We start from the raw sequence: 27003 nt of genomic DNA, 5'->3' as shown, positions 1-27003 counted from the left end.
CGGCCGCTGATGGCATACATACAGCTCAAATAGGCAAATATCTTCGATTAGTGAGCAGCTTTAAGAAACAGAAATCCGAGGGAACTATGCTACTTCACGAAGCTAATGTCACCGTGCTTTGAAGAAGGGGAACATATGCCGGTGTCATTGCCGTTCATAGCAGAGAAGTGGGATACTGTGTCAATGGACCGCGGCGTTTTTATTTTCTTTTGCAAGGGAGGCAAATAAAGTAGCGACGGGATATATTCCCGCTGTGGATGGGTGGTGTGGGGAGACTGCGCTCCCGCATTCCTTGTCGTTTGAAGTTTCTTGAGATTTTTGTCGAAGGCGCCGTCAAAGATGTCGACCAGCAGTCCTGAGGCGGTGAAGAAATTGCTGGAGAACATGCAGACGGACCTGCGGTCTCTGTCCATGGAGTGCAAGAAGAAATTCCCCCCAGTCAAAGAGGTCAGCCGGCTAGTTAGCTTCACTGAGCAGTCACCTCGGTGTTCAGCAGCTTGTCTCAGATGTGTTTCTCATTTTGTAGTCGTTATAATGTAGATTTTTACATATTTGTTTGAGCCCGTTTCCTCACCAGCCACCGGGCCTGTGCTCTGCTGTGTGTGGACACTGAGTTGTTGTCATACTGTCCGGGTACATTAAAAGTTGTCAGCTGCTGGGCCTTCCTGCTCACTAGGCGTTGAAATAAATGAATTTATACAGGTGTTTACGGTGGCCTGTGCCACGTCATTTGATTAAATGGCTCATTTTAATCATTCATATAGCGCAGAGTTAACTGAGCTCAGCTGTTCTTATTGACATAGCTTTTTTACACGTTTGTATTGCCATACATGTCATTAACCAGACTTTGTGCACTGTTAGTGTATTGGTTAAATGCAGGTGTGGTTATTTAAAGGGTGGCTTCGCTTAAAATATTAAACAAGGCGACAACAACATTTTTTACTGGGAGAGATAACTTCTAGCCCTGCAGATATCAGAACTTAGGCAAATTAAACAATGTTTTCAATGGCTACTTAATACTAAAAGTAGGTTAAGTAGGAACTTGGGAGAACAAACGATTCACAACAAATAGGATGTTTTACATTAAGTAAAATGGTTAGTACCTAATTACATTTTTGAATGTCTGCATTTGGTTGAGTGTGGATTGGACGTAATCATTTTCCTCATTTTTATTCCCCTGATTTGCAAAGTGAGCAGTTCTGTAAGGTGAAGCCACATCTTTGTTCATCCAAATCACAAAAAAGCAAAGTTTTTCACTTGCTCACAAGAAGGTCTGTGGATCATCCTGAGTCATCCTGTGACCGATTATTTTAATTGTTGATTTTATCTGTAGATTAATTTCTTAATCAATTAATTCATCTTTTTGCATATAAAATATCAGAAAATTGTTAGCTCAATGTGATTTTTTTTCAAAGGGTTTGCTGTATCTGATTGACGAAAACCAAAAGATTTGGTCAACCAAAAGATTTTTAGTATACTATCACCATAAGATGAAGAGAAGTAGTAGGTTCTTACATTTGAAAGGTTGGAAGTATCAAGTGTTAAGCATTTCTATTTGAAAAAAGACTTAAATGACTTATGGGTCATAAAAGTAATTGCTTATTAATATTCTGTCTATTGATGAACATATTGATAGTCTTGGCAGCTTTAATCCTGAGTAAACAAAATATTGTCTGTAGAAAGACATGTTGCTTTTTAGTTTTTCACGTCAGTTTTCAATTATTTAACAAAGGCAATTTTATTTGTATGGCACATTTCACATTACACAGAGGCAATTCAAAGTGCTTTACAAAGAAGAGATAAAAGGGTGATGGCACAGAAAAATAAAAAGATAAAGTACCAAAGTATAAATGATAAAGTATGAAAGACATTAAAAATAATAAAAGTCTAATGTTATTTAGAGTCATAGTGCAGTTATCAGCGTCAATTAAAGACACGGGTGAACATGAAAGTCTTTTGTCTGTTTCTAGAAACCAGAGATAAGATCTTCCAGAAGTTTATTCCAGCTACTTGTAGCACAATAGCTGAATGCAGCTTCACTATGTTCACCAGGACCATCACAGATGAAAAGCCATTTCATACACAAGGATGTCTCAGAAGCTCCACAACCTAAAACCTAAACTGTATGTATGGCTGGATAGATCCCACTAGTGACTTATAGCTTTTAATCCCAGGGCAGCAGTGCATATAATTTATGTGGCCAGTGTTCATGTAAGCTGTATTCAGGGAAATGTTTTTGACATTTGTCATTAAAGGCCTGTTTGGCCTACATTGGTCTCTCTCAGGATCTCACGTTGCAAGTTGGTTTCACAACAAGCTTGCTAGTATTGAGACAGCCAAGTGTGAATTCATAACCGTTGTTTTCTTTTTTTCTTCTTATTTTTAAATATTCCCTAGAATAAGTTACTGTGTGCAGTTCCTGACTGGCGTACTTGTGCGTGTGTATGTTGCAGTGTCAGTTTCTGGTGACATCATGACTTATTTTGAGAAAAGAATAGTACAAGGAGGGGCGATGTCATGGCATTTTACAGTAAATGGGTATTGTTAGATTCACACGTAGAAGACAACCCGGCTTTTATGACTCCACTTTGTCCCAAACAACACAGCTCTCTTTATTACATGCTCTGCTTTGCAGGAGTCCACACAGCTGGGTCAGAGTTCATTTATAACTGGAATGTACTGAATTTTCTTTTGAGCATTAATTTAAGGCTAAGAGAGGCTGGCGACGTATGATATGAACAAACATAACCTCTATGCACTAACCACTCGGGTCTGACCTCGCTGCATTTCTTAATGGCGTGGACATATTGATGCTGTTTTTTAAAATTTACTTGTAAATGAAATGCATTTAAACAGAGGGCAACTAGTGTTTACCAAAGTTATGTAATTCAACTGACACCATCTCAGTCAGAGCCTCCTTACCCTAATTCCCTGTAATTCCCAGGTATAGCAAGCTCACTGTTTGCTTGCATATGTAACACAGGTCACACAAGTCATTAAATGAAATGTTGTGCTTTTGTGGCCTTGGAAATATTTATCAGCCAGCTCACCTGCATATCAGGCTACACTGGCTTAGTTTGTTTTTCCTCAGGTCTCACTAGATAAAAACAGTCTTAAAATGAAAAAGAGTAATACCTCAGCAAGGTCTTCCACTTCCTTTGTGTTCCTGCCATTGCAAACTGCTCCAAAATGAGCTGTGTCATGACGTAGCACCATGAAAAGCATACAGCTAGTCTCTTGTAGCAGACTGCTTGCTGGCCCTTGCCTAAGGGCCTCATGAAGCATCTCCTTCAAATATTGATTTATCATCACCCAGGTTTCCAGGTCCTTACCAGCGTCTTTGCCTGAGGGATCACAGGAGTGCAGGGAGCCACTTTGATGCCATACCCCCCCCCCCCCCCCCCCCCCCCCCCCCCCCCCCCCACACACACACACACACACACACACACACACAAACTGAACTCACTCACGCTCTGGTTGATAGTGTTTTGATTGGAGAAACCTTTTCCAATTTTAGCAGTCATGGTTGTATTTGCTGGGTTGTTATTGTGCAACAAACAAGCTGTTATGTGTGTGCTGTTCAGGTGCTGTGTTGTTTAAATTTAAATTATTTGTAAGCCTGTTACAGCATACAAATGTGGTCCTCATTTCTTTGTATGACAATTGTTTTCATACAATTTATTTATCCAATCTCCTTAATTTCTAATGGACAGCTGCTTTTATTTATGTCGTATCAACATTTCTAGCACTAACCAGTTTTATATAGCTGTGTGTTCATGTTTGTCAGTGGATTATTATCAAATGTAATAGTAAAGCATTCCAAGCCAGTCTTAATTCCAGTTCCTCCCATATTTCCCAATCCATCCCTCACAGTGACATTGCACCACAGCCAGCTGTTTCTCTAGGTTAAGAGGAGCCAAGAAGAGTCCCATTGATTTTTCTATATCATAGCTTCACACTCAAAACCTCTTTCATTGAGTAGCAGTCAATGAAACACACCAGGGCTTTCCTGTTTGTTGTGCTCTGATTGCTTTTGCCTAGGTGAAATAACATCAGGCATCCAGCCCTCTGCTCTGCTCTGCTCTCTCTGTTGATGAGTCAGGTGCCATACACCGCATGTAGCTCATGGTGAAGGGTGACACCTAGTCTTGGGATAAGAATTTAATAAAAGCACTATGAGCAACTTCTGTATGGCTTGCTTAGCACAACTCATTCGCCAGACAGATTGTGTAGGCTACACAGAGACAAAATAAGAAGAAGAAGCATGGAGTGAGGATCTGGTGTTTTCATAATATGCTTAATCAGGTCCAATAAAACTGCTGAATTAGGGACTCACAGTGTGTTTCTAAGGAAGTCAGTCTGTGATGAGCTGCACTAATTTTGCTTTTCAAATAAATGAGCTGGCACTCAGACGTGGGTCAGTTCCGCTTTGAGGATCTCCCACAAAAAAGGCTCTGAAGAAGAACTGAAAATAGTGAGCACTTCCTGATACAGCCGGGGCCTGACATTGTTTGTACAACACAGCCCTAGTGTTTAATGTCCTTTCCTACTGGTTATAGAGATTAAAATCAACTTTGTCCAGTATTGTGTGTATATAATGCACCAAATAATCCACACTCAAATAATTCTAAAGAATCCATGTGAAATATGAAATGAATAATACATATATATATATATATATATATATATATATATATATATGTCTCTTACTACGTCAACGTCATTTGCCCCATTTACACCTGGAATTAAAATGTGATCTGTAACTTAATATGTTAAGAAAAAATGCTTGTAAATGCACACATTGGGATCAGAATGCGATCGGATAGACAATATCATATCTTAGAATAAGGACGATACTGCAGGAACCTGTCTTAACTTTTCACAAAGACTGATAAAGGAATAGTCTGTAGACAAACAGTGAGAGGACAGCTACTGTAGGAGAATAGGATATCTACTGTCTGTTACACTGGACGCTGACATCATCAGGCCGATGGTGTTTCACTCCACATGGCGGTGACGTCATAGTGCTGACGGTTTTCAGCGAGAAATGAGCTGTACACGTTACAACAGAAAGCTGACACAGCACCTTCTTTGAGAAAGTATGTGGAAACGTGTTGACTGTTGTGGAAATTATGATTTCACTATTTTCAGTCAACCTAGGACTGCATCAGTAACTAGGCCAATGTGAGAAGATTGTGATTGTGAAGATTGATAAGGTCTTGTGCATTAACATTTGTCAGAAGGAAGGATTAATGGTAATTGGTTTCAAGATGGAACACATGGTTCCTCTCGAGGCTGCTCAAAGGAAATCCAAAGAATCTGCTTCTGATCAGAGGCGTTTGTTGGTTTTCTGGTCCTCTTATTCGATAGACTCAAAGATTCTGCAATAGCATTAGAAAAAAAACGTATTTTTAAGGACTTGTGCAGTAGACCGGTGAGATTATTCAATAGTCCTTTTCAAGACATCCCTTTGTATCTCACCCTCTTCAGATTCAGCAAATCAAAGAGGGTGTTATCCTGTTAAATCACAACAGCCACTATTACCGCTAATTAGCATCTCAGGGGCCAGCAATCATGATGAATAAATACTCACACTACTCCTTCAATACACATGAACACTTTGACCAAGCTGGGCCTTTTGATAAGTACAAAGAAGGCTCTTGTAGGAAATACCCGGAATCTATGTACTTCAAATACTATTTATATCTTGGAAATTGGAGAAAACGCGCTTCTCTTTCTCACTGCTGGTGAACAACAGGCTGCTGAATTTCTGGGTGGTTCTTTATTTCAGTTGACTAGACGGACAGCTGTAATACAGTGAGCAGTTAGGTTACGTTGTTGTCTTTAGGTGTTGATGGAGCATTGCAGGTTGAAGGTGTCTGAAAACTAGCACCTAACGAATTACAACTCCTCAAGTTATGTCCAGCCTAAACTAAATAACTGTATCAGTTAAACATTACATAGGCTTTCTTTAGAAAGCTTGACATATTGTTTCAGTCATTAAATTCTTTAAAATATACAGTAAATTATCGTCTTAGCGATATCAAAAGTAGCCACTGTGGGGTTGTAGGTATTTGGGGATAAAAAAGCTCTCTGCCTTCTTCTTATTGCCCTGTTAAGACCTCTGGCTCCGTTTGAGGAACAAAGGAGAAGAGGGAGACTAGCATTTTTTGAAGATTAACTTTAAGGCGCTGTTTGGTAATAGGCCAGTTCATACTAACAGGCAAACCCACCAACCAGTGGTTGCTTGGTAACCAATGGTCCAGCAGGTCCTCCACAGTGGCTCCACTGTTCAAATGACATGTTTAAAAGTGATACAATCACATTGAGGTCACAGAATACGCTCAACAGCCATGCTGATGTAACAGACTTCAACTAACAATTGTTTTCATTAATTGATCTGCAGATTATTTTCTCAATTAATTGTCTGAAAATAATAAAAAATGCACATTTCAATTTCTTAAAGCCTAACAGGAGGCTATCATGTCACATTTACTTTAAAAACTGACTGAAACATCTCTTCGATGAGAATAAATGCAGATTTGTTTTCTGTTGATCGATTAATTGATTAATTGAATAACTGACTAATTTTACAGCTCTAATTGAAATATTGCTCCCTTGTCAGTGTTTTTTAAATCAAAAGTAGTCTGCCCTGCTTAAATATTACCTGCCTGGATTGCCTGGAAGTGTTCACTTAGATAAAAAAAAACCTCATTTTTCAAAAGTTGACCTGACACTATGTCTGTGGCTGCAGACATCATAGAGTGATGATGTTTTTGAAAAAGGGCATTGCCGGTCCAGTCATTTGTAACACATGCATGCCTGGGATGCTGTCAGGCCATGTAGTGGGTGTATGAAAAACCAGAAAAATACCAGATGTTGTGATTAAAGGCTGCAATTAGCAAGATTTTTCCAGAATAAAATAATCAGTTGATTACATGCCACTTTTTTGCAAGGAGGTCATATATCTGTGCTGAAAATATCTTAGATAGAGCATAGATTTTAGTATGAAAGGTAGTGTTTTGTGACGCTAATTGAAGGAAAATGTGGGAGAGCATGAAGAGATTAAGCTGAGAAAGGGAAGACCTACAGAAGTGACAGAAAGACTTCAAGAGGCTGATAGGTTATAGTCCTGGAAGAAGCAGAAGGAGAAGAAGAAGAAGCAGAGGCTAGAGAGAAAAAGAGAAGTTTTGTCAGGCATGCAGTGGTTTGTGGTTGGCACTGAGAGATAAGCACAGCCTCTGTTTTGACTGGTAAATGCTCAGTATCTCTGTTTCTCACATTTAATCTGTCTACATGTCATCTTCTCCTCTCGCCTTTTTTGTCAGGGCATTCCTCCCATTCCTCCCCCTTTCAATTTCTTTGCATCGCACCCCTGCAATACACCTCACTGGGGAAATCACTTCCTACTAGCACATCCCTCTCAAGTTGAAGCCCATTCTTAGCAGATTTTTACTAGCCCTCCCTCTGTCTCTTTGCAGCCAGGCATTTCTGTCTCTCCCCTGTGGTCATCATTACAAGAAGCTGTGCCTACCACTAGTAGCAAAGTGGCTTACAACAAAGTGGCTAACAACTAAATGGTCTGACAACTAATGTTCACCTAAATGTCTCATCTCTTTTCTTTCCCGCAGGCCGCAGAGTCTGGCATTGTGAAGATTAAGACCATCGCAGCCAGGAATACAGACATACTGGCAGGTGAGTGAGAACGTGAGATGGCTGGTGGTTAACCATAACTGAGATATCTAGTTGGGAGACTATGATTTATCAGGGAAGGGTGAGGTGTGATCTGCTGATCAAGTTACTGCAAGGAACTTTCATTCTATGTTGATTTTAGCAGCCCCTGTGGACAAAATCATTAATGTTTTCCCAGGGTCTAGACTGCATATCCCATGAGCAGTACCACCTTGTGTCGTAAAAATCATCGCTAGCATGTGCATTTGTTTTGGAAGCAAGAGAAAGAAAGAGCTACTTATTTTTAATACTATCTTTCTTTTTAAAAAATAGCTGTTTGCAGGATGCGTAACAGTGAGTTAATCTGTCTATTTGCGGCTATGTAAGATTATTCATTGTAATATGATGATAAGAAGCCAAGTAAACCGTTTCATTTAAGGCTTCATTCACACCAAGTCTCTCTCTCGCTGTTTCTCTCGTATTTTTTAAATTGAGTTTGGCCAACAACAAGTCTAACTTCGCTCTTAACGTTATCAGACAAAGAGAAACGTCCTCCCCCTCCTCCCCTCATCCTAGCATCTTTCTCTTCCCTCATGCTGCTGTTCTGCATGTAATTTAAACATTGGCTCCTCAGTCTGCGTGCTGTAAATTGTTTAGTCTGATTTTGCGGGGAATCCGTTGATGGTCTTGTTTGCTTATGAAGGTCATTTAGAGGCATCATGAGACAGTTTCATAACCAGTTAAAAGTTCCTTGTAGCAACTTTAATTCCACCATGAAATATTATATTTATTTTAGGGATGCACCGATTGTAAAATTCTGGGCCGATAGGGATGCCAATTTTTAATTCATGAATTTGGCCGATAACCAATATATACTGATTTAAAAAAAAACTTTTTTTTGATGATTTTTTTTTATTGTTATTTGTTCCACAGAAAAACAAAGAAATTATTGTATAAAAAAAACAACCAAAAAGCAAAAAACTTCAACAAAACAACTGCTTAAAAAAATCCGATAGGCCGATGTTAGTCAACAAGGAGAATATTAGCCGATACCAATATTTGTCCGATTTATCGGTGCATCCTTAATTTATGTAAGTTATCTAAATTGAAATTGATGATGTCTATTTTTAGTTTCTGTTTTAAATTGTAACCCTGCCTCATTTACACTGATGTTTTAACAGTGTCTTTCCTATATATGCAATGTACGAGCACACAATAGTGTCACTTCTATATTGGCATTCACTATAAAGCACTAGACTGATCTCTCAACAATAGGAAATTGTTTCTATGCTGTCCCGATAAAGAGTCTGGCTGTTTTTGGTGACATTTGCAGAGTTGACACATAGTAGACATTTTCCGAGTTCCACTGTGCAACTCCAACTGCCCCCTCTGTAACTGTAAACTGAAATCTAAACTGTAAACTCTGTTTCAGAGTCGAATTATCTTGGTTTCCAGGATTGATTTTCGATTACACAAAGATAAGAAGATAAGACGGTGAAACCTGTTGTGCAGGTGTTAAATCATTCGAGAGCTAAATCCTATGTAATGAAGGTGAAAAATATTATTGGAGGGAAATCATTGACTCATTATGTTCTGATCAGACAGCACAAATATGCTTTTCTTTCTTTAAAAAACTTTTATTAATGTGTACATCTACTTAAAATTACACAATAAAACAAACTACTAATCCTTCTCAAATGTTGATAGCCGTCAGACTAAAACTCAGAACTCCTCCACTCAAAAATGTGTTTTGCTTATTGTTCCTTAAGTTGTATGGGGTTTCACTTTTTAGAATTATGTATGTGCAGAGTCTGACACTAGAAGGCTGTTTTCTTGATTCTTTCTTTAAATATTTATAAGTATATTTGTTTTCTATCCCTTCCTCTGCAGTAGCAGTATTCAAAACAGATATGTGTATGTAGTGTATAGTGACTCTCAAAACCTACTATATGATACCTGCCCAGCACCAAATGGCACTCACACACAAAGTTAACAACTAGGTAGTGAAGAAAGTAGAACATTTCCATTTTTAAAATACAGTGACATTTTCCTTTTTCTGTGTTCTGTCCCTGCAGCTCTGAAGGAGAACAGCTCAGAGGCCGTGCAGCCTTTTCTGATGGGCTGTGGCACCAAAGAGCCCAAGATTACCCAGCTGTGTCTCGCTGCCATTCAGAGACTCATGTCCCATGAGGTGGTATCTGAGGTGAGTACACTGACGTAGCCTAAGACTTTACATTTTAGCAAATACACACAGTACACTAAGGCTCAAGTTCAGAGTTAAGAAAGGTGCAAACAAACAATAGTGTTTTATAATTCCAGTTTAAGCAAATACAAACAGTATACACAACATAATACAGAACAGCATGTACACCCAACCCATCCAACAGCACAGCACAACCACAACAATTGAAAGAAAGAAAGAGAAAAAAAAGAATACAATAATAATAATAATAAGTGTAATAGTTCCCAGACCCCCTGGAAAACATGTTTGATTCAAACCATAAGTCAGCGTCTCTAACTGCGTCAGGGCAGCAATGTGTTCCAGCCACATTTCAACAGAGGGAGTGTGTGAAAAAAAGAAGAATAAACTCATTACTGCATTATGAAGAGTTTCAGGGGTAGAATTGAATGAATAGTGCTGGAGTCATTAAAAACTGTTTTCCAATAACAGGATAAATGTCTCTCTCTTGTGTTGACTCAGGCAGAGGGGTTAGAGTATAAAGGCTTAATAATATTTTAAAAAAGCAATACCAAGCATACATTTCTATACAACGGCTAATAAAAAGGACCACTCCACCCGGCCGATTAACATATTACAAGCCTAATGAATAAAAACTATAATGAAATACTGATTAATAAAATGTAGTATTTATATTGGATATATACATCCAAGACTTCTTTGTGTTAATTCTGAATCAGAGCCGAAATGCATTAAGCAACATAAGCACTTAGCTTAAAACAGTAGAAACACTAGGATTTTTACAAAATCCCTCAGGATTAATTTCCTTCAGCTACATTTTCCAATAAGAGGCCATTGCTCTAATCTGGATTCATCAGCTTGTGTCATTGTGCTTCACAGAATGACAAATAGTGATTATCATCGCCAAGAGTATAAAATCGATACACATATCCTTAAGGTGAATGGTCTTTTTTTCACACAAAAAAAAAAAAATACAATCCAGTGCAACCCCCTGAGCTGTTAGTTTTGTTTAGATATTATGGGTTGTCTGTCACAATGTATAGCTGCTGTTCATTCTCGCTTTCCATTTCCCCAGACATCTGGGGTATAAATGCATATTGATATTGACCCAAATGTTGCTTCATTCAGGGTTCAGATGCTTGCAAATTAAAATGTACCCACCACCTTAGGTGCTTCTTTCTTGATACATCATAAGGGTAATCAATTCAGATCAATACAGGAATAAATGCAACCTATCAATACCCAATCAGGAAATGTAAATATGAGAATTGGTAATCTAAATTAATTTCCATCACTGGTGGCTTCATCTGACAGATGCTAATCTTCCCTTCCTCCCCCACACCTCATTATGTCTTGGGGGCATCTTTTAATTCTTACGTGATGCCTTTCAGATCTTAAGATGGCAATCTACACAGTGTCTATGTTTGAGGTTGGAAACCATTGGTATAGAACAATTATCTTTTGGATGTCTGCTAGCTTCATATGATCTCTATATTATATGGCAGTTAAAGCCCTCAAGAGGGTGGAATAGGCGTCCATCTTCAAAAACGGGTGAATAGTAATTTCTTAAATGCAAATTTTGTGTAATATAAGCTCATATGATGGATATTGAGTTCTTTGAATAATCCAGCTGGAGTCAGACCTGATATCAGAGCTGTTTAAATGCTGGCACCCTGGAGCTGCGACACAACTGCCTTGTTAATACACCGTAAAAGACTCTTATTAAAAGCGTATTGAGCTATACCATGCCTTCTGCATTTTGCTGTCAAGGGTTTATTTGATTAGGCTAACACTGGCTTTAGCCATTGGTAGGAGAGACTAAGTGCTCTACACCAGTGCTTCTCAAGCTTTTTCACATCAATGACCCCTAAACTGACACAAATTAGACCTATTTGATAAGATTATGTTCTTGAACCAGTGAAAGATTGGCACTTTTGCTTGATAAATGACTTGAAATAATTTTATTGATTTACAAAATTGTTGATTTATTTTTTAGTCAATCGACTAATCAGTTAATCAAATAACAGTTTCAGCACTAATCTACATTATTTCATTTTGTTGTGCCTTTTAAGATGCCAAGTACAGCCACACTCCTATTACCATTATCTTGTTCAAAGGCACCTCAGAATGAGATTTTCCCAGCTAGTCTGATGTTATGGGAGTCTCTTTTGGCCTTTTAAGGTTGCATTTTTTTTATTTTATATTTTATTTTACTGCCCTCTTTATCCTTGTTATTATCACACTGTTGCACCAAGACAAACATCCAGAAAATCTAGGACACAAACTTCAAATATTCTACAACACACACATACACATACTCTGATCCACTGGGCATTGTAGCTTTTTTAAAATTTACAGCAGCACTCCACCTCATCAGCAACCTTGAATTGCAGCTTTAAAAGCTAGACAATATCTGACCTACCTCAGTATTGATTCCCAAGAGAGGAGAGGCCATGTCAGATGCTCTGTTGTGTGGACAGAGTGTGGGGATGTGGTGGTGGCATTTTAAGTTATTGATCAAACAGAAACATTCACATGAGGATTTTCAGAATATTTTTGCTTGCTTGTTTGTTTAATAAGATTATACATTTACTATTTTGGGGGTTTAAACTATTGGTCTGACAAGTAGTTTGAAGACTTTTTTACTATTTTGCAGGTTTTTAAAGGCTAAATTATTAATTTATCATTTTGAAAAATAATTAACCAATTCATCAGTTATTAAAACAATAATTATTTGCTACCCTAATGTGGATTACAATCATGAGTTGCAAAAACTCATTATGAACTGGAAATTAAAGTGTTCCTGTTTTTTTTCCATTTTCTGAAGTAAAGACTCCAGTCACACTGAAGAGCAGCTCAGAGGGGCTCCGTGACTAGTTTTTGTATTTTGGACAGCTTGACCCAAGAAAGGACATATAGTGTCACTTACTGTCAGCATCAAGTGACATGATATTAACTGGCGGCCAGACTTGGTTTTATCGAACCCTATAATGTTGTGACCTCTGAGTGAGAAGCACCAGCTGGTTCCAACTGTGTGTTTTTGTGCAGATTTGTGATTTAAGGCTGTGTGACCTCAGGCTGTGCTCTCACTTGTTTTTTTTCTGTCACAAGCTAGCAACCCTGTTACTGCCACCTGAGCCAAACTGCAAAAACATGCGTACATGACATGTGCACACTGGTGGATGATTGGTAATGTGTAAAGGTTTGATCAATATCGACGTAAATAATTGAAGGTTTTGGTGTGTACAGGCTGCAGCGGGGAACATCATCAACATGTTGTGGCAACTGATGGAGAACGGTTTGGAGGAGCTGAAGCTTTTACAGACAGTCCTGGTCCTGTTAACCACCAACACGGTCGTACACGATGAAGTACTTTCCAAGGTATAAAGCCAACACACTCCTTCACACAAACTGCTGATATATCGACTGTATTTCTGACTCCCTTGTGTCTATACATACATATTATGTATGTGGACTTAAAGCCTTGCAGGTATCTCACTTCTCTTTCTCAGTGAGTTATATTTTATCTATTATTAAACTGTGGTTATAAAATGTTGTTATACCCAATAGTTCAGATTTGTGGACCTTGCTCTTGTGTGTGCAGCATTATAATATAGTGCCAAATTATATGGACAATGAGGCCCATCAAGATCAAACATTTTTGTTAAATGACACTGATCAATTGAAAATTAAAACTAAAGTCTCCCATGTATGCTGTTAGCAGATCAGTCCTTGTAACCTTTAATGGCTGAGGAGACAGAATATGATTTAATTTGACCCCTCATAAGGACCGAGCAGTAGTAATTCTGCAAACCTTCATTTATGCTCAGTTAATACATATTTGGAGATGCGGCATAATGCTTTGATGTGTTGTCTTTGCACAGGCCATCGTGCTGTGTTTCCGTCTTCACTTCACCAAGGACAACATCACCAACAACACAGCGGCAGCTACCGTCAGACAGGTCGTCACTGTGGTTTTTGAGAGGATGGTGGCTGAGGATGAGCGTTTCAAAGGTCAGATGGTGTCACTAATATTTGAGGGGAATGGGATATCAATATAGTGGTGGAAGTTTTGTGAGACATATTCACAGAGAAAATGTGTCTGTGAATATTTAGCACATATAGCATTTTTTGGGGGTTTTACAGCAAATGTAATCATCAGGCCTCATTTGTGGGCATTTTGCATTGATAAAGAGGTGTCAACATAGAGACTGTAGACTACAGAGTAGTATACAGGTTAATACAGGATTCATTGAATGTTCAGCTCAAAAATAGAGGAGCCACAAGAAATTGTATTTTATGAAGACAGCTTGCCAAAAAAGTGAAAAAACAATAAGATCTAAAATTTAAGTAAATGAAAGAAGAAAAAAAACATGAATATACTGTTGCACAAATGTAAAGAAAAAGTTAATTTCTTACAATTTAGACCAGAGTCCAACAAACACATGAACATTTGATATTCTTTTCAGTCATTTAAAGGTTTCCTGTGGAAGTACTTCATTTAGTGTTACTCCCCAAAACACAATGTGTATATCTTTGAGTTCTAATTAATGTGTTGAATGCATTTCCAGTCGTAAAATATTGATCCCATTTTTTTGTTGGCAGGTTGCCGTGTTTGTGGACACATTAGCACCACTTGTAGATCAGTGAAACAGCGTGAAACCATTGGCTCGAATGGCTAGATCGTAACCTTAGATTTGCGTAACACTTGCGACATTGGTACTTGTTGTTCCTTCATTGTGTGTGTTGTTTGTCTTGATGTAAAAAAAAAATTATGTTTTATATTGTGACAAAGCTGTGGTTAAGGTGTGGTTGGGTTTAGGCACAAAAAAACAGGGTTAGGGAAAGATTATGATTTGGGTTAAAATTATGTTTTTTTCACAATTGTTAACACAGGTTTTCTGGATCTTTGACTCATTTTCTCAAAACTTTAAGCACAAAACCCAAAACCACAAACACAAAATGCAAAACTACAAATCTAGCAAAAGCAAATACTGCATTCAAAAGTATTTGATCTTTCCAAAATGTTCTTTTGACAATCATTCATCATATGATGAATAGATCTTTCTAACAACCAACAGCACATTGATGTGCTCAACATAAAACACTGCTATGAACAGGTACTATGAAAGGTTTATTTTTTTGTCTTTTCCGTGTTAAACTGTAGGCATTTGTGAACTTACTCAAATATATGCAAACTTTTTTTTTGCCCAAATACACTATTAAATACACACTGTCAAACACACTTGTCTTTTGTATGTAACACTTTACATATTCAACAGGAAAAAACATTCAGTAAGATAAAGGGCATTCTGTAAAAAAAGCTAATGTTTTTATCAAATGTCTAAACCAAAAGACACAAGCAAAAAATGATGCTACTTCCTGTTTCATATTTTGGTCTGGCCACATCTTTATTACCAGCGGTGGACTGAACTCTCCGCCCTGCGTTTGGCATTCTCAAAGCATGGTTGAGCACATGGACAACCAACGTGGCACTGACCTCTTCTGAGACAACTGTCCTTCCTCATCCTCTTCTTTCTCTTAGTGTCACTCCTTGACCTCTAGCTCTTACTTAAGCCTGTAACATCACTATTATGAACTAACATTTACCCTTATGATTCTCTTACTTTAATCTTATGCTTATTATGAGTTGCATAAATGCCTAAAATATTAACATGTTTTATTTAACCCTCAGGCATTGTGGAGCAGCCTCCTCCTGTCCAGGGAAATACCAATCGACGGTCTGTTAGTACTCTGAGGCCCAGTGCAAAAGATGCCTACATGCTCTTTCAGGTACGTCCACCAGGCGGCAGCAGTTCTCTTCACAGCTTTATGCCCTCTTGCTATCTGCACTGGGGAAAACCTTTTAGAACTTAGGGTACTTTGTCCCTTGTTATTCCTCAACCATTCTCTGATGATGCTTGTCCTCCCAGCAGAGCTCAGTGACGACTCTTTCAGTCACTGTTATGTGTGTGTGGAACGTTACACTCCATAGTTTTGATTGCTGTTGTGTGTCCCACTGCAGGATCTCTGTCAGCTGGTGAACGCTGATGCCCCCTACTGGCTGGTGGGGATGACAGAGATGACGCGGACGTTTGGCCTGGAGCTGCTGGAGTCAGTCCTTAATGATTTTCCTGGGGTGTTCCTACAGGTACATACAGCTGGAGCAAACAGCAAAAAGACACAAAATGTGACCTCAGAGGCATACCTTATACTTAAGTATTGGCTTGATTTGATCAGGTGTTCTTATTATTTTGTCTTATACGTTTATATATTATCTTAACATCAGAGATGGTAAAAGAGAGTGCAATGTAACTATATACTTTAACAGTAATGTGTCTCTGTAGTACTATAGTTTGTCTGATCTTCACTGTCCCACTTCCTCCTGTTTCCCACCCAGCACCAGGAGTTCAGTTTCCTGCTGAAGGAACGGGTATGTCCCCTCGTCATCAAGCTTTTCTCCCCCAACATTAAGTTCCGGCAGGGCAGCAGCAGCGCCGCCTCACCAGCCCCTGTGGAGAAACCTTACTTTCCCATCTGCATGAGGCTGCTGCGCGTGGTCTCAGTCCTCATCAAGCACTTCTACAGCTTACTAGTAAGAGGCCGATCCGCAGCAGCAATGGTCGACTGGCCAGAACTTTTGCCTTATGGGTGCTTTACAAGTTAGGGATTTTCTCAACCACAAAGCTGATGCACTTGATTGATCTGGTCTGATTAGCATTGGATTAGTGTAGTAGTAGTTTTGTCTTAGTTCTGCTTCAAGCACTTTAATGAGCTTAGCTGCATCTGAGTAATCTAGCATTGCAGCTGTTTTTATTTAGTGATTCTGTGATTTAGTGTTCTTATCAATCTGTGAAATGGAAATTTGTCTTTTTTACCCTTCTCTGTCATGAAGCTTGTTGAGCCACAGAAAAGCTTCATTATAGCTTGAAGGGATTCAGGGATTGCCAGAGGCCATCTTCCAGTTACAGGACAGTCACTCTGTTTAGCAAGCCAAACTTCTGTCCTCGTCTGATTTGTTTGTGTTTGGTTTGCAGGTGACTGAGTGTGAGATCTTCTTGTCTCTGCTGGTGAAGTTTCTGGATGGGGAGAAGCCACAGTGGCTAAGAGCAGTGGCTGTGGAATCAGTCCACAGACTGTGTGTGCAGCCACATCTATTACGGTAAGGATAGGATCTGTCCTAATACATTACCTAACAGGCTCAAACCCACAGTCCTTCTCCTTAGACTTGAAAAAGCCTTTAAGATCTGTAAACCCAACACACAATTTAGTTCATGAGCCTCAACATTTTAATCTCATAATCCCAATCACACAGTTTTTCTTATTTCGTGTTTGTATTTAAGTATTAAGTCATGTTCTACAGCAGCTTTGAATTTAGAAAAAACTGCTGATATTTTGTGCCTCACACTACTTGATTGATAGTAATCATTTCTTAATGAGTGTTTAATTAGCAGCCAAACAATGCTATGCTGGCTAAATGTATCTGCAATTGGTGATGTGTATATATAGCCCCCTTAGACAACAATATAAGTTATACAAAGCAAGAAGACAATAAAACACTAAACATACTAATAATAATCATCTAATTAACTTAAATAATCGTCACCAAATTTACTTTCACTTTGTCTGTTGATAACACAGTAAAATGGTCTGACTAGTGTGAATACTTTCAGCCCTGCAGGCAGCACAGGTCCAGCTTGATCAGTCAATCACTCAATTTGTCAGTAAAAAATTTTGGTGAGGTGATAAATATTGCAGCAGTTATTGAAAAAATGAACGTATAATTTGGTGCGGATATTCATGATCCCGGAAGAGAATGATATGAGAACATTAACAAAACTATATACGTATGTCAACTGTAAAGTGTAGTATTTTAGCATGCTTATCTTAAGCCTGAATACTGCTGAGGATGACAAAGTATAGTTTGTTCTGACGGAAGCTGTGTTTTTGCTTTAAATATGTTCTGTTAGGACCTAGTTTCTCACGTCTTATGTTCTTTTCTGTTTTCAGTTCGTTCTGCCAGTCATATGACATGAAGCAGCACTCCACTAAGGTATTCAGAGACATTGTCAACGCTCTGGGCTCCTTCATCCAGTCTCTATTCATCGTCCCCAATGCGGGCAACACTGCTGCCATCAGCGCACCAGCTGGTCAGTTCACTGATTTCAAGACTTATATCTTCATATTTTAGCTGTGAGACAATGCAGTGCAGTGATGACTGTAAGACATTACAGAATCCCAAACATTCAGGATTCCTACAGCCATGGAAAAGCCACTGATTTCTTTTTTTTGTGTTTTACATAATGTTGTGAAGATACAACCAAAATTAACATGAAGATTCGAAATTTGTTTAGATGCTTTTAAAATATGAAATCTGTAACAGATATTCTAATTGAATTAGGAAATATTTGAAAAGACTTGAAATCACACTCTTGATGTGCAGACATAACTAGTCATTGATATCTGGTTGCAAAAATGTGTTTTCTTTATATTTTACACATTTTTTAGGCTTTGTGATCATTTGTGATAATTATGCACCATCTTTCTGGCTCATTTAATTCACTCTCCCCCCTTTTCACTTCTGTCTGACTTTCTGTCAAGGTGGTTCAGGTTCGGTAACCCAGGGTGCAGCACAGGGTGGCCCGGGGACAGGAGGGGTCAGTGGCAACCTGACCACCCAGGCTGCTTTTGAATACCGTGGCACCTGGATCCCCCTTATGACTGTTAGTGTCCAGGGCAGTGCTAAGGCTACATAGTAAGTACTGGTACCACACAGACTTAAGTAGCTCACCTTTCTGACTTCTTTTTGTCTATTTTCTTTCAAGTGTATATAAATATTTCATCCCTGTAACACACATGTTCACAGAAAGAACAAGTGAAGATGTGAAACTTGTGGAAACTCTGTACTACATAAATGTAAGCTTGTAGAATCACTGTTCAGTTAGCTGTATCCTACAAGTAGTGACAAACAATTTTGCTTTAAACCACAGGGGAACGCAATAAAGCATAGATCAAAGGCTTAACCCTCCTCGAGGAGTGAAAATGCTATTGTCATTAGTCTTCAGTATTTCACAGGAAACCAAGGTTTAAAATACAGGGAATTACATTAGCCAGAGGCCTTCCTGTAACAAAGAGAGGTGTTGTCTAAATTGCCCTCTCTGACAGTAATGGAATCTATTTGCTGTAATTAGGATTCTTGCTTTTAGTTCTGGAGGATGCATGGTCAGATTTGCCCCAGTGTGAAGGAGAGTTGGGCAAACTTTAAGTGCAGGTTAGAGCAACAGCTGCTTTTTTTCTATAAAATCAACAGAATGCTGATAAAAGTTGTGGTGTTGTAAAGACGTCACTCATTAAATCATGATGGGAAGAGTGAGACGACAGTAAATTCATTGAGACACCTTGGCTAAATTATAAAATAAAATATAAATATATATATATATATATATATATAATAAAAATGATAATAACAAATGGTATTGAATTGGTGACGTAGTCTGGATAAACGATGTAATGCAGTTATCAGTGTAGAGGGAGACAGTGTTCAGATGTCAAGATGATAATGATATATACAGAAACTCCCATCAACATCCAAATGTTCAAATTTATGAATGAACTGACGTTTGTCACTTGAATTCTTTGATAAAAGTCAATACACACTAGCACATTCTCACACTTGAAACACCATGTTTTTGCTCTGTCCCTATATTTGATCCTCCAGCTTAGAAATGTTGGATAAAGTAGAGCCCCCGTCCATCCCGGAGGGTTACGCCATGTCGGTGGCCTTCAGTGCCCTGCTAGACCTGGTCAGAGGCATTACCACCATGATTGAGAGAGAACTTGCCATGGAGGAGGAGGCAGCTGCTGAGTTCAGAGAGGCTAACCCCGAGCAGGAGTGGCAGCAACAACCTGGTGAGAATGAACTGTGTGTGTGTATGTGGCTTGGGGGTTAGGTGGAAGATAAGTAAGATCTGATAATGCAGTCAAACTTTAAGAGGAAAAAGTGAGCTGAAAAGAAACATTTTAAGGGGGAAATACCAGAGCATCTATGCAAACGGTACACACTGTTTGTTTCATGACTTCTGGTAGCTGCTATTATATCTGTTGATTACCTTTTCAAATAACATATCCTATATAGAGGCATGCTTTGTTCCCAAGAAATGCTGTTTAAATTGAGGTGGAACAAATGTTGAATACACTTATTAATACTTTTTGTCTCTGTCTCAGGAGCCCATCTGGTGTGGGAGGAAATGGTCAGCGCCTGCTGGTGTGGTCTGCTGGCTGCTCTATCTCTGCTGCTTGACGCCAGGTAAATAGCCTCTTTGCTATCTGTCTTATACTCAGCAGTCGTGTCAGATGTACACATGATTTGGAATCCAAGCAGTGTCTGTACTCTGTGGGGATTCACAAAGATGTCATCTCTGTGTGCATTTTAAATGTTTTAAGTTAATTTCCTTTTACTGTCTTTAATGACATGGTCTCTAAGATGGTGATTATCTTTCTCCAATAACAAATGAAAAGTAGAGGAATCTGGAGCATTGATGTAGACGTCTCAAAGTAATCAGTATCACAGTACATGCTGACATATGACTAGGGCTGGAACTAAGGATTATTTTCATTATCTATTTAATCTATAGATTATTTTCTTGATAAATCAACTAATTGCTACATCTGTAACATGTTAGAAAATAGTGAAAGATGCCTGTTACACTTTTCTAAAGTTCAATGTGGCATCTTCAAGTAGCTGTGTTTTGCAAAACTCCATAACTGTCAAAGCATAATGTTAGATGTATTGGATAATAGACCACCACATATTTAACTGTTCTGTGTGTGATTCCAGCACTGATGAGACAGCCACAGAGAACATCCTGAAGGCAGAGTTGACCATGGCCTCATTGTGTGGTCGTCTAAGCCTGGTGACGCCACGTGACGCCTTCATCACAGCCATCTGCAAGGCCTCTCTGCCGCCACACTATGCCCTGACTGTTCTCAGCTGCAACGCTGCCAACCTCTCCAGCAAAGGTAGGGCTCTGCAGCTGATTGCAACACTTAAGTCAAGTCAATTTTATTTGCATAGCATGATATCACAAATCACAAATTTGCCTAAGGGGGCTTTACAGTCTGTACAGCAATACAACATGCTTTGTCTGTAGATCCTTGATTAAAATAAGCAAAAACTCTCCATAAAATACCCTTGAATGGGGGAAAAATGTAAGAAGCCTCAGAAAGAGCAACAAAGGAGGGATCCCTCTTCCAGCAGAGACAGATGTGCAAGAGATGATGTATGTACACAAAAGAAAAACAAATGACAGAATATCACATTGAACAGGATAATAACATTATAATGGATTTATCATATATATGATGAATGTGATGAAGAGGATGCCAAACAGCTTCCAGGTACCACCAAAACAGAATAGGACCTGAACCATACAACGTCCATTACCATGGAGACCTGACTACACATGTACACAGGGCAGACTCACATCACATAATTCACATACATGGGAGAAGAAACAAGAAAATACATTATTCACACAGGACAGAAGTGTAAAGACATCAAGCAGAGAGAGGGACATGAGGTGAACTATTGCAGAATGGGAAACTGGATCCAAAACCTCTGGAAATGGCACTGACAGCCAGGGAAGTGGAGCAGTTCCAGGATGGGTGCTGGTCCAGCAAGAGATGAGAGACAAGAGAGGACAGGAGGAGAAAATAGGGGAGAGAAGAGAGAAGGACACACTGCTCAGGCGCTCATGTGCTTGTGAAACAAACAAACAGAAGGTTGGAGAGGTGCAATGATCAATAATCTCATTGACAGGATAACGCTTAATAAATTCATCGAGACAGAAACCGACCCACCGTGCAATACAAGGTCATGACGTACTGAATTAAAGGCAACTAACTGAATTTAAGATGGCATAGAAAACACAGTGAATACAGACCCTCAGGTGCGCTGATATAACTGCACCACACACAGCTGAAAGTGTCCTTGTGCAACCCCGAGGAAAGGCCTCTGGTCATGTACATTTATGTTAAATTAATGAGAGCTTCTCATCTCCCATATGGTTAGATGTGCATGCTGCCAAAGTAAGCTTAACATGTAAACTGTTGGCACTCTGCCTGTCCCTAACACCCCACTCTTATTGCATTAATCCATCACTGTGGCTTCTAATTAGGAACACCAAGGAGACTGTGTCTGGGGAATGTAGAAGTACACACACAGCTGCTCTCAAACAAACCGCTCAGACATTCACTCTTTGCATATTAGCTTGTGGAGATAAAGCTGGTAAATTGGGTCTCAACCCACGATAGATGTTTGCCTTGGAGTTAATTAAGAAAGCTTTTCTAGCATGTCGTAAGCTTGTTACAAAACCTGTTTTTGTGTATTACTGACTGTCATCAAAAGACTAAATCCTACACATATGTGAGTGTCTGTTTGCACATGTGTATTCTCCACAGCCTACTCCATCCAGGGCCAGAGTGTGCAGATTATCAGCCCCTCCAGTGAATCTCATCAGCAGGTGGTGGCTGTGGGGCAGCCACTCACTGCCCAGCCCCAGGGCACTGTGGTGGTAAGGACACACACACAGACACACACACACACAAACAATTATAAAGAGGCTATAGTATGTGCAGGTAATGAAGTATAAGTATATTCAAGACAAATCAACAACCATCATTTCCAGAAAGGAGAACGTTTTACCTTTAATTTTAAGCTATAGAATCACTCAAACATAAAATTCATACCCAAAACAAATACCTGTCTCTTCTAACATCTCTGAGCAGTTACAACACATAGACACAAAGGTAAAATAAAATTCAGTGCAATTTGTTGACTGTTGTCCATGTAATTAATATCCATAATTTGTACAACCCCACTTTATAATAACGGTCACATAATAACAGGCACACTTTGTCTCTCAAGGGACCATTCAGATAACGTATACAGACACAGGTCAAACAAACCTTTGCATCTAAATTTCCTTTGGGGGCAATAACATGTATTACTACATGGGCTGTGACCGTGACCCTAACCTGGAATGATTATGCAGTAATTGGAAATGATAACAAAGCAAACATGTTTTTGTGCTCTGTTAAAGATCTGCTCTTAGCTTTTACACTATGTATTCACCTATATTTTAAATGCATATTTTTTTCAAGTGTTACAGGGATGTAATGTACTGTACTAAGATAGAAATTTGAGCTTTTTCTACACGCTGTGATTTGCAATAAAATATATTATAATACATCTTTCTTTCTCTCTGTCAGCTGACTGCCAAGAACATCCAGTGTATGCGAACCCTGTTGAACCTAGCCCACTGCCACGGGGCCGTGCTGGGTACTTCCTGGCAGCTGGTGCTTGCTACACTACAGGTACAGCTACCACCTGGCACTACACATGTACACAAACATTTGTGCTAACTTGTTTATCTGGTAAGGCAGGGCACAATGCCAGGCTATATTCTTACTCACACAAATTTAAAAAAAACGCATCCTCTTGTAATAAGGCAAAATTACATTTACACTTACACAAATGTGCACTTATACTGTATAACAAACAACAGCTGATTTGGAGTCTGAATTTGATACTTTCTAATCTACTTTTGCTTCTCACTTTTGGTGAATAAACTGCATTATTACATTTCATTACCTTGTTAGATGATTTAGTGTCCTTTGAATTACCATTCAGCTTCTCACTTTTCTCTCCCAGCACTTAGTGTGGATCTTGGGGCTGAAGCCAGGGGTAGGCGGTGCCCTGAAACCTGGTCGAGCTGTGGAGGGACCGAGTACGGTGAGTTTTTGAGAAAAAGTATATGTTGAGCATGCACCTTACTGTATGTTTCGTTCCTCACTGTTGAGGGCGATGAGCTAACTGGTTGTGGTTTTGTCTTTAATCGAAATAGGTGCTGACCACAGCTGTGATGACAGACTTACCCGTTATCTCCAACATCCTGTCCAGACTATTCGAGAGCTCCCAGTAAGGACCATTGTTTCGTCTGTGAACACTCAATATACAAACTCCAGTGACTGATCACTATGCTCTAGGATTATCCAGTTTTCTATAAGAAATGTAGCTCTCATAAAGTTCTTCAATTAATTCATGTTTTCCATTAAAAGTCTGCACTCTTAGTGTTCAAAATTTCCCATTTTATGCACAGTATGCAGATCCTATATGTATGTTTTATTGTGTAATTTAGGTATCTGGATGATGTTTCCCTTCATCACCTGATCAACGCGCTGTGTTCTCTCTCCCTGGAAGCCATGGAAATGGCTTATGGAAACAACAAGGTAAGCTTTCTGTATGTCATTATCAAGTAACATTTGATTAATGTTTATGTTTTTGAATTTGGTTTTGGTTCAAATGTGAATAATTGGAGAAATTGGATGTTGTGTTGCTTGTCATCTCATCTACACAACTGTATTTGTACAGCAGCTTTAGGCCAACATCACAAATACACTATCATGAATGCAATCTACTGATTTTGTCGACTATAGTGCTGTACATGACTAACATGTGATCTTACGCAGCATTAGCTAATGTTTGTAAACTTGGATTTACACTGTGCCTATACAAACACATTTGATCAGCAAGGTGAGGGTACAAGGTATCCACTATTCATCTAAGGGTTGTTTTCTTTTGGTTTCAGGAGCCGTCTCTGTTTGCGGTGGCCAAGCTGCTGGAGACTGGCCTAGTCAACATGGATCGTATAGAGATCCTGTGGAGACCCCTGACTGGCCACTTATTAGAGGTAACATTTACTCAGAGCTACAGCCCGCAAAGTGCATATAAAAAGCTCTGCTCTTGAACACTTTTGTTGAAAATTTTTTCAACCAAGGTTGTATAATAATTTCCTTGCACTTACTTAAAAAGGACAATTTATTTTAGTTGTTACACTTTGTAACAGTCAACTATTCTTTTAACAGTAATAGTCACTTTTTTCCAATACTGATGATCTAATTGGATACAAAATGAGAATTTGAAATCAAACTTTCTATAAAATGAAAGATAGAAGCTAAAAATAAAGTCAAAATACTCGCCCTCTTCTGCCAGACAGTTTTGGGGTAAATCGCTGTTTCACATTCCACGTCCATAAAGGTCCACAAGGGTCCACATGATGTATATTTCATCAACTATGTGTACGCCCTCTTAGGATGAAATATACATCATGTGAACCCTTGTGTGCTTGCAGATGTGAAAAGTATAATTTTGGCTTTACTTTACCCAGCCCAAGTCTGCAGAAATGGAGCACAAAAGCCCTTAAAGTAAAACTGGAAGTATAGCTACTGTACAAGCAGCAACACACAGAAATGGCTCCAGTCCAGCAAGTTAGTCATGCAGTAAAAAAGTTAGAATAAGAGTGTGTGATAAAAGATGATATATATTCTGATGATATAATATATCCACAAAATATTTGAAAGGAGCATTTTTCAAATGTTTTGGCTGCTTTTTGGATTGAGGAGATAACACAGACACAGTTAAGCCCTGGCACCAGTGACTAACAGATATGGGGTTAATACACTACTGTCTCTGCTGTTGGAAGCAACTTCCTTATATCTGTAAGAGGACTCTCTTTTATATGTGTGTAAAGGTGTGTGTTTGGAGGTTTTCTTCACATTTTCTTTCTCTATCTCCCCTCTCTTTTGCACTCCTGTCTGTTTTGCAGAAGGTAAGCTCATATTCCCTCCTCCAATAATCGTTGGCTTTTCCCATCTCTTTCTTTTCTTCCCAGTCTGTTCTCTCTCCTTCTCAGTCTGGCATCAACATGTTGGAGTTGAGAGGTCGCTATGTCAAAATGTGTCCACAGTGTGTTTTCACCGCTACCAATGTTTGATCTTACATTCTTGTGCATAATGTGCAATGTGAAGCTCTGATTTGACACAGAAGCAGAATCTAAAGCCTCATCTGCGAAGGACACTTTATGCTCAGATAAAATGCTGCCTATCTTCCTTTGCGGGCTTGTTCAAACTCATATTCAGTGCTTTTTACCATAATTATGTCTTTATTTACAAATGAATTATATTATGATAAACATTACGTTTATAATGTGAGGCATTAATCATCATGCAGAACTTTGGAAGCCAAATTATTCTATAGATACACATGGACCATTGTGATTCAGACGGAGTACAGCAATCTACTTAGTAGTATGTCTTTATGTTGTGTAGATACAATTTCTTTTCAATAAGCCTTACTACACACCAGAAATAATCAATTTGGATCACAGATTAACTAAAAAGATGAGATTTTTTTACTGGGATTCAATAAGCCGAATATACCTCACTCTGCTGAGCCTGGCGTCTCCATGTGTATCTATACTAGCTTTTGTGATTACACTGTCTGTCACAGCATATCCATTATCACAGGGGATCCCAGTCTCTATCACACATTGTCTGTGGTTTATTTCACCCACTTGTTTCACACACCCACTGTGAGCACTGTTGGGAAATACTGTTCTTAGCAGCCTCTACATCTGATCTGCAGTAGCAATGAAATGACACACAAAGAAAGATGATTCTGCAAACACACAGTTTCTATTGTCTGATGTCTCTACGCATATGTGTCTGCATGCATGTGTCTGCATTTGTGTGTATATGTGATGTGTCCTGCAGGTTTGTCAGCACCCAAACTCCAGAATGAGAGAATGGGGGGCCGAGGCATTGACTGCGCTCATCAAAGCTGGCCTGGCCTACAAACATGACCCTCCCCTGGCCCAAAATCAGGTAACTATTTAATTGAAAGACAAAAGACAGCTTGAGGAAACTGTATGTATCAAAAAATCTGAAGCACAAAACAAAAAATGTCACTGCTTTGCTCCTTATCTACTTATGTGTGTCCCTACGAACATTGTAGGGACACACTAGTATTTGATAGGCTTAGCTTCTTGAGGTTTCATTCCTAAATATTGGTTGTTTGTAACACTGATAGAAATCTCCTCCACTGTTGCAGTGTCAGTCATGACAGATAAGAGTGTCTTCTAAATGCAAAAAATGTAAAAAAAAAAAAAAAAAAACCAGAAATGTCACAGACACTTTATCTTGTCACTCACAAGCACAGAGTCTGTGACCTTCACCTTATTCAGGCAGATAAAAGGGAATTGTACAGCTTATCTAACAGAGGGCATAGAACTGCA

The 27003-nt window shown here is 39.0% G+C and overlaps 1 protein-coding gene across 5 annotated transcripts in view; it reads left to right on the top strand.

Moving 5' to 3' along the window:
• mon2 (MON2 homolog, regulator of endosome-to-Golgi trafficking) overlaps positions 1 to 27003 on the top strand; it is a 39221-nt gene continuing 12218 nt past the window's right edge. For 3 of the 5 annotated variants that reach the window (XM_062420977.1, XM_062420979.1, XM_062420980.1), the window contains exons 1-21: positions 1 to 447; positions 7632 to 7695; positions 9747 to 9874; positions 13121 to 13252; positions 13756 to 13885; positions 15567 to 15664; positions 15897 to 16022; positions 16272 to 16466; positions 16909 to 17033; positions 17882 to 18021; positions 18473 to 18626; positions 19590 to 19780; positions 20096 to 20177; positions 20709 to 20890; positions 22331 to 22443; positions 23141 to 23245; positions 23583 to 23663; positions 23776 to 23849; positions 24070 to 24160; positions 24520 to 24621; positions 26483 to 26593. In XM_062420977.1, the coding sequence (XP_062276961.1) occupies positions 340 to 447; positions 7632 to 7695; positions 9747 to 9874; positions 13121 to 13252; positions 13756 to 13885; positions 15567 to 15664; positions 15897 to 16022; positions 16272 to 16466; positions 16909 to 17033; positions 17882 to 18021; positions 18473 to 18626; positions 19590 to 19780; positions 20096 to 20177; positions 20709 to 20890; positions 22331 to 22443; positions 23141 to 23245; positions 23583 to 23663; positions 23776 to 23849; positions 24070 to 24160; positions 24520 to 24621; positions 26483 to 26593 (2532 nt within the window). In that variant the 5' untranslated portion in view covers positions 1 to 339. The remainder of the gene's footprint in view (positions 448 to 7631; positions 7696 to 9746; positions 9875 to 13120; positions 13253 to 13755; positions 13886 to 15566; positions 15665 to 15896; positions 16023 to 16271; positions 16467 to 16908; positions 17034 to 17881; positions 18022 to 18472; positions 18627 to 19589; positions 19781 to 20095; positions 20178 to 20708; positions 20891 to 22330; positions 22444 to 23140; positions 23246 to 23582; positions 23664 to 23775; positions 23850 to 24069; positions 24161 to 24519; positions 24622 to 26482; positions 26594 to 27003) is intronic. The other 2 variants (XM_062420978.1, XM_062420981.1) reach the window with 1 other exon arrangement.

This window comes from Scomber scombrus, chromosome 6 (assembly GCF_963691925.1).
Source record: "Scomber scombrus chromosome 6, fScoSco1.1, whole genome shotgun sequence".
NCBI classification, from domain to species: Eukaryota; Metazoa; Chordata; class Actinopteri; order Scombriformes; family Scombridae; genus Scomber; species Scomber scombrus.
The sequence above is the reverse complement of the archived record's forward strand: the minus strand, read 5'-3'. Positions and strand labels throughout refer to the sequence as shown.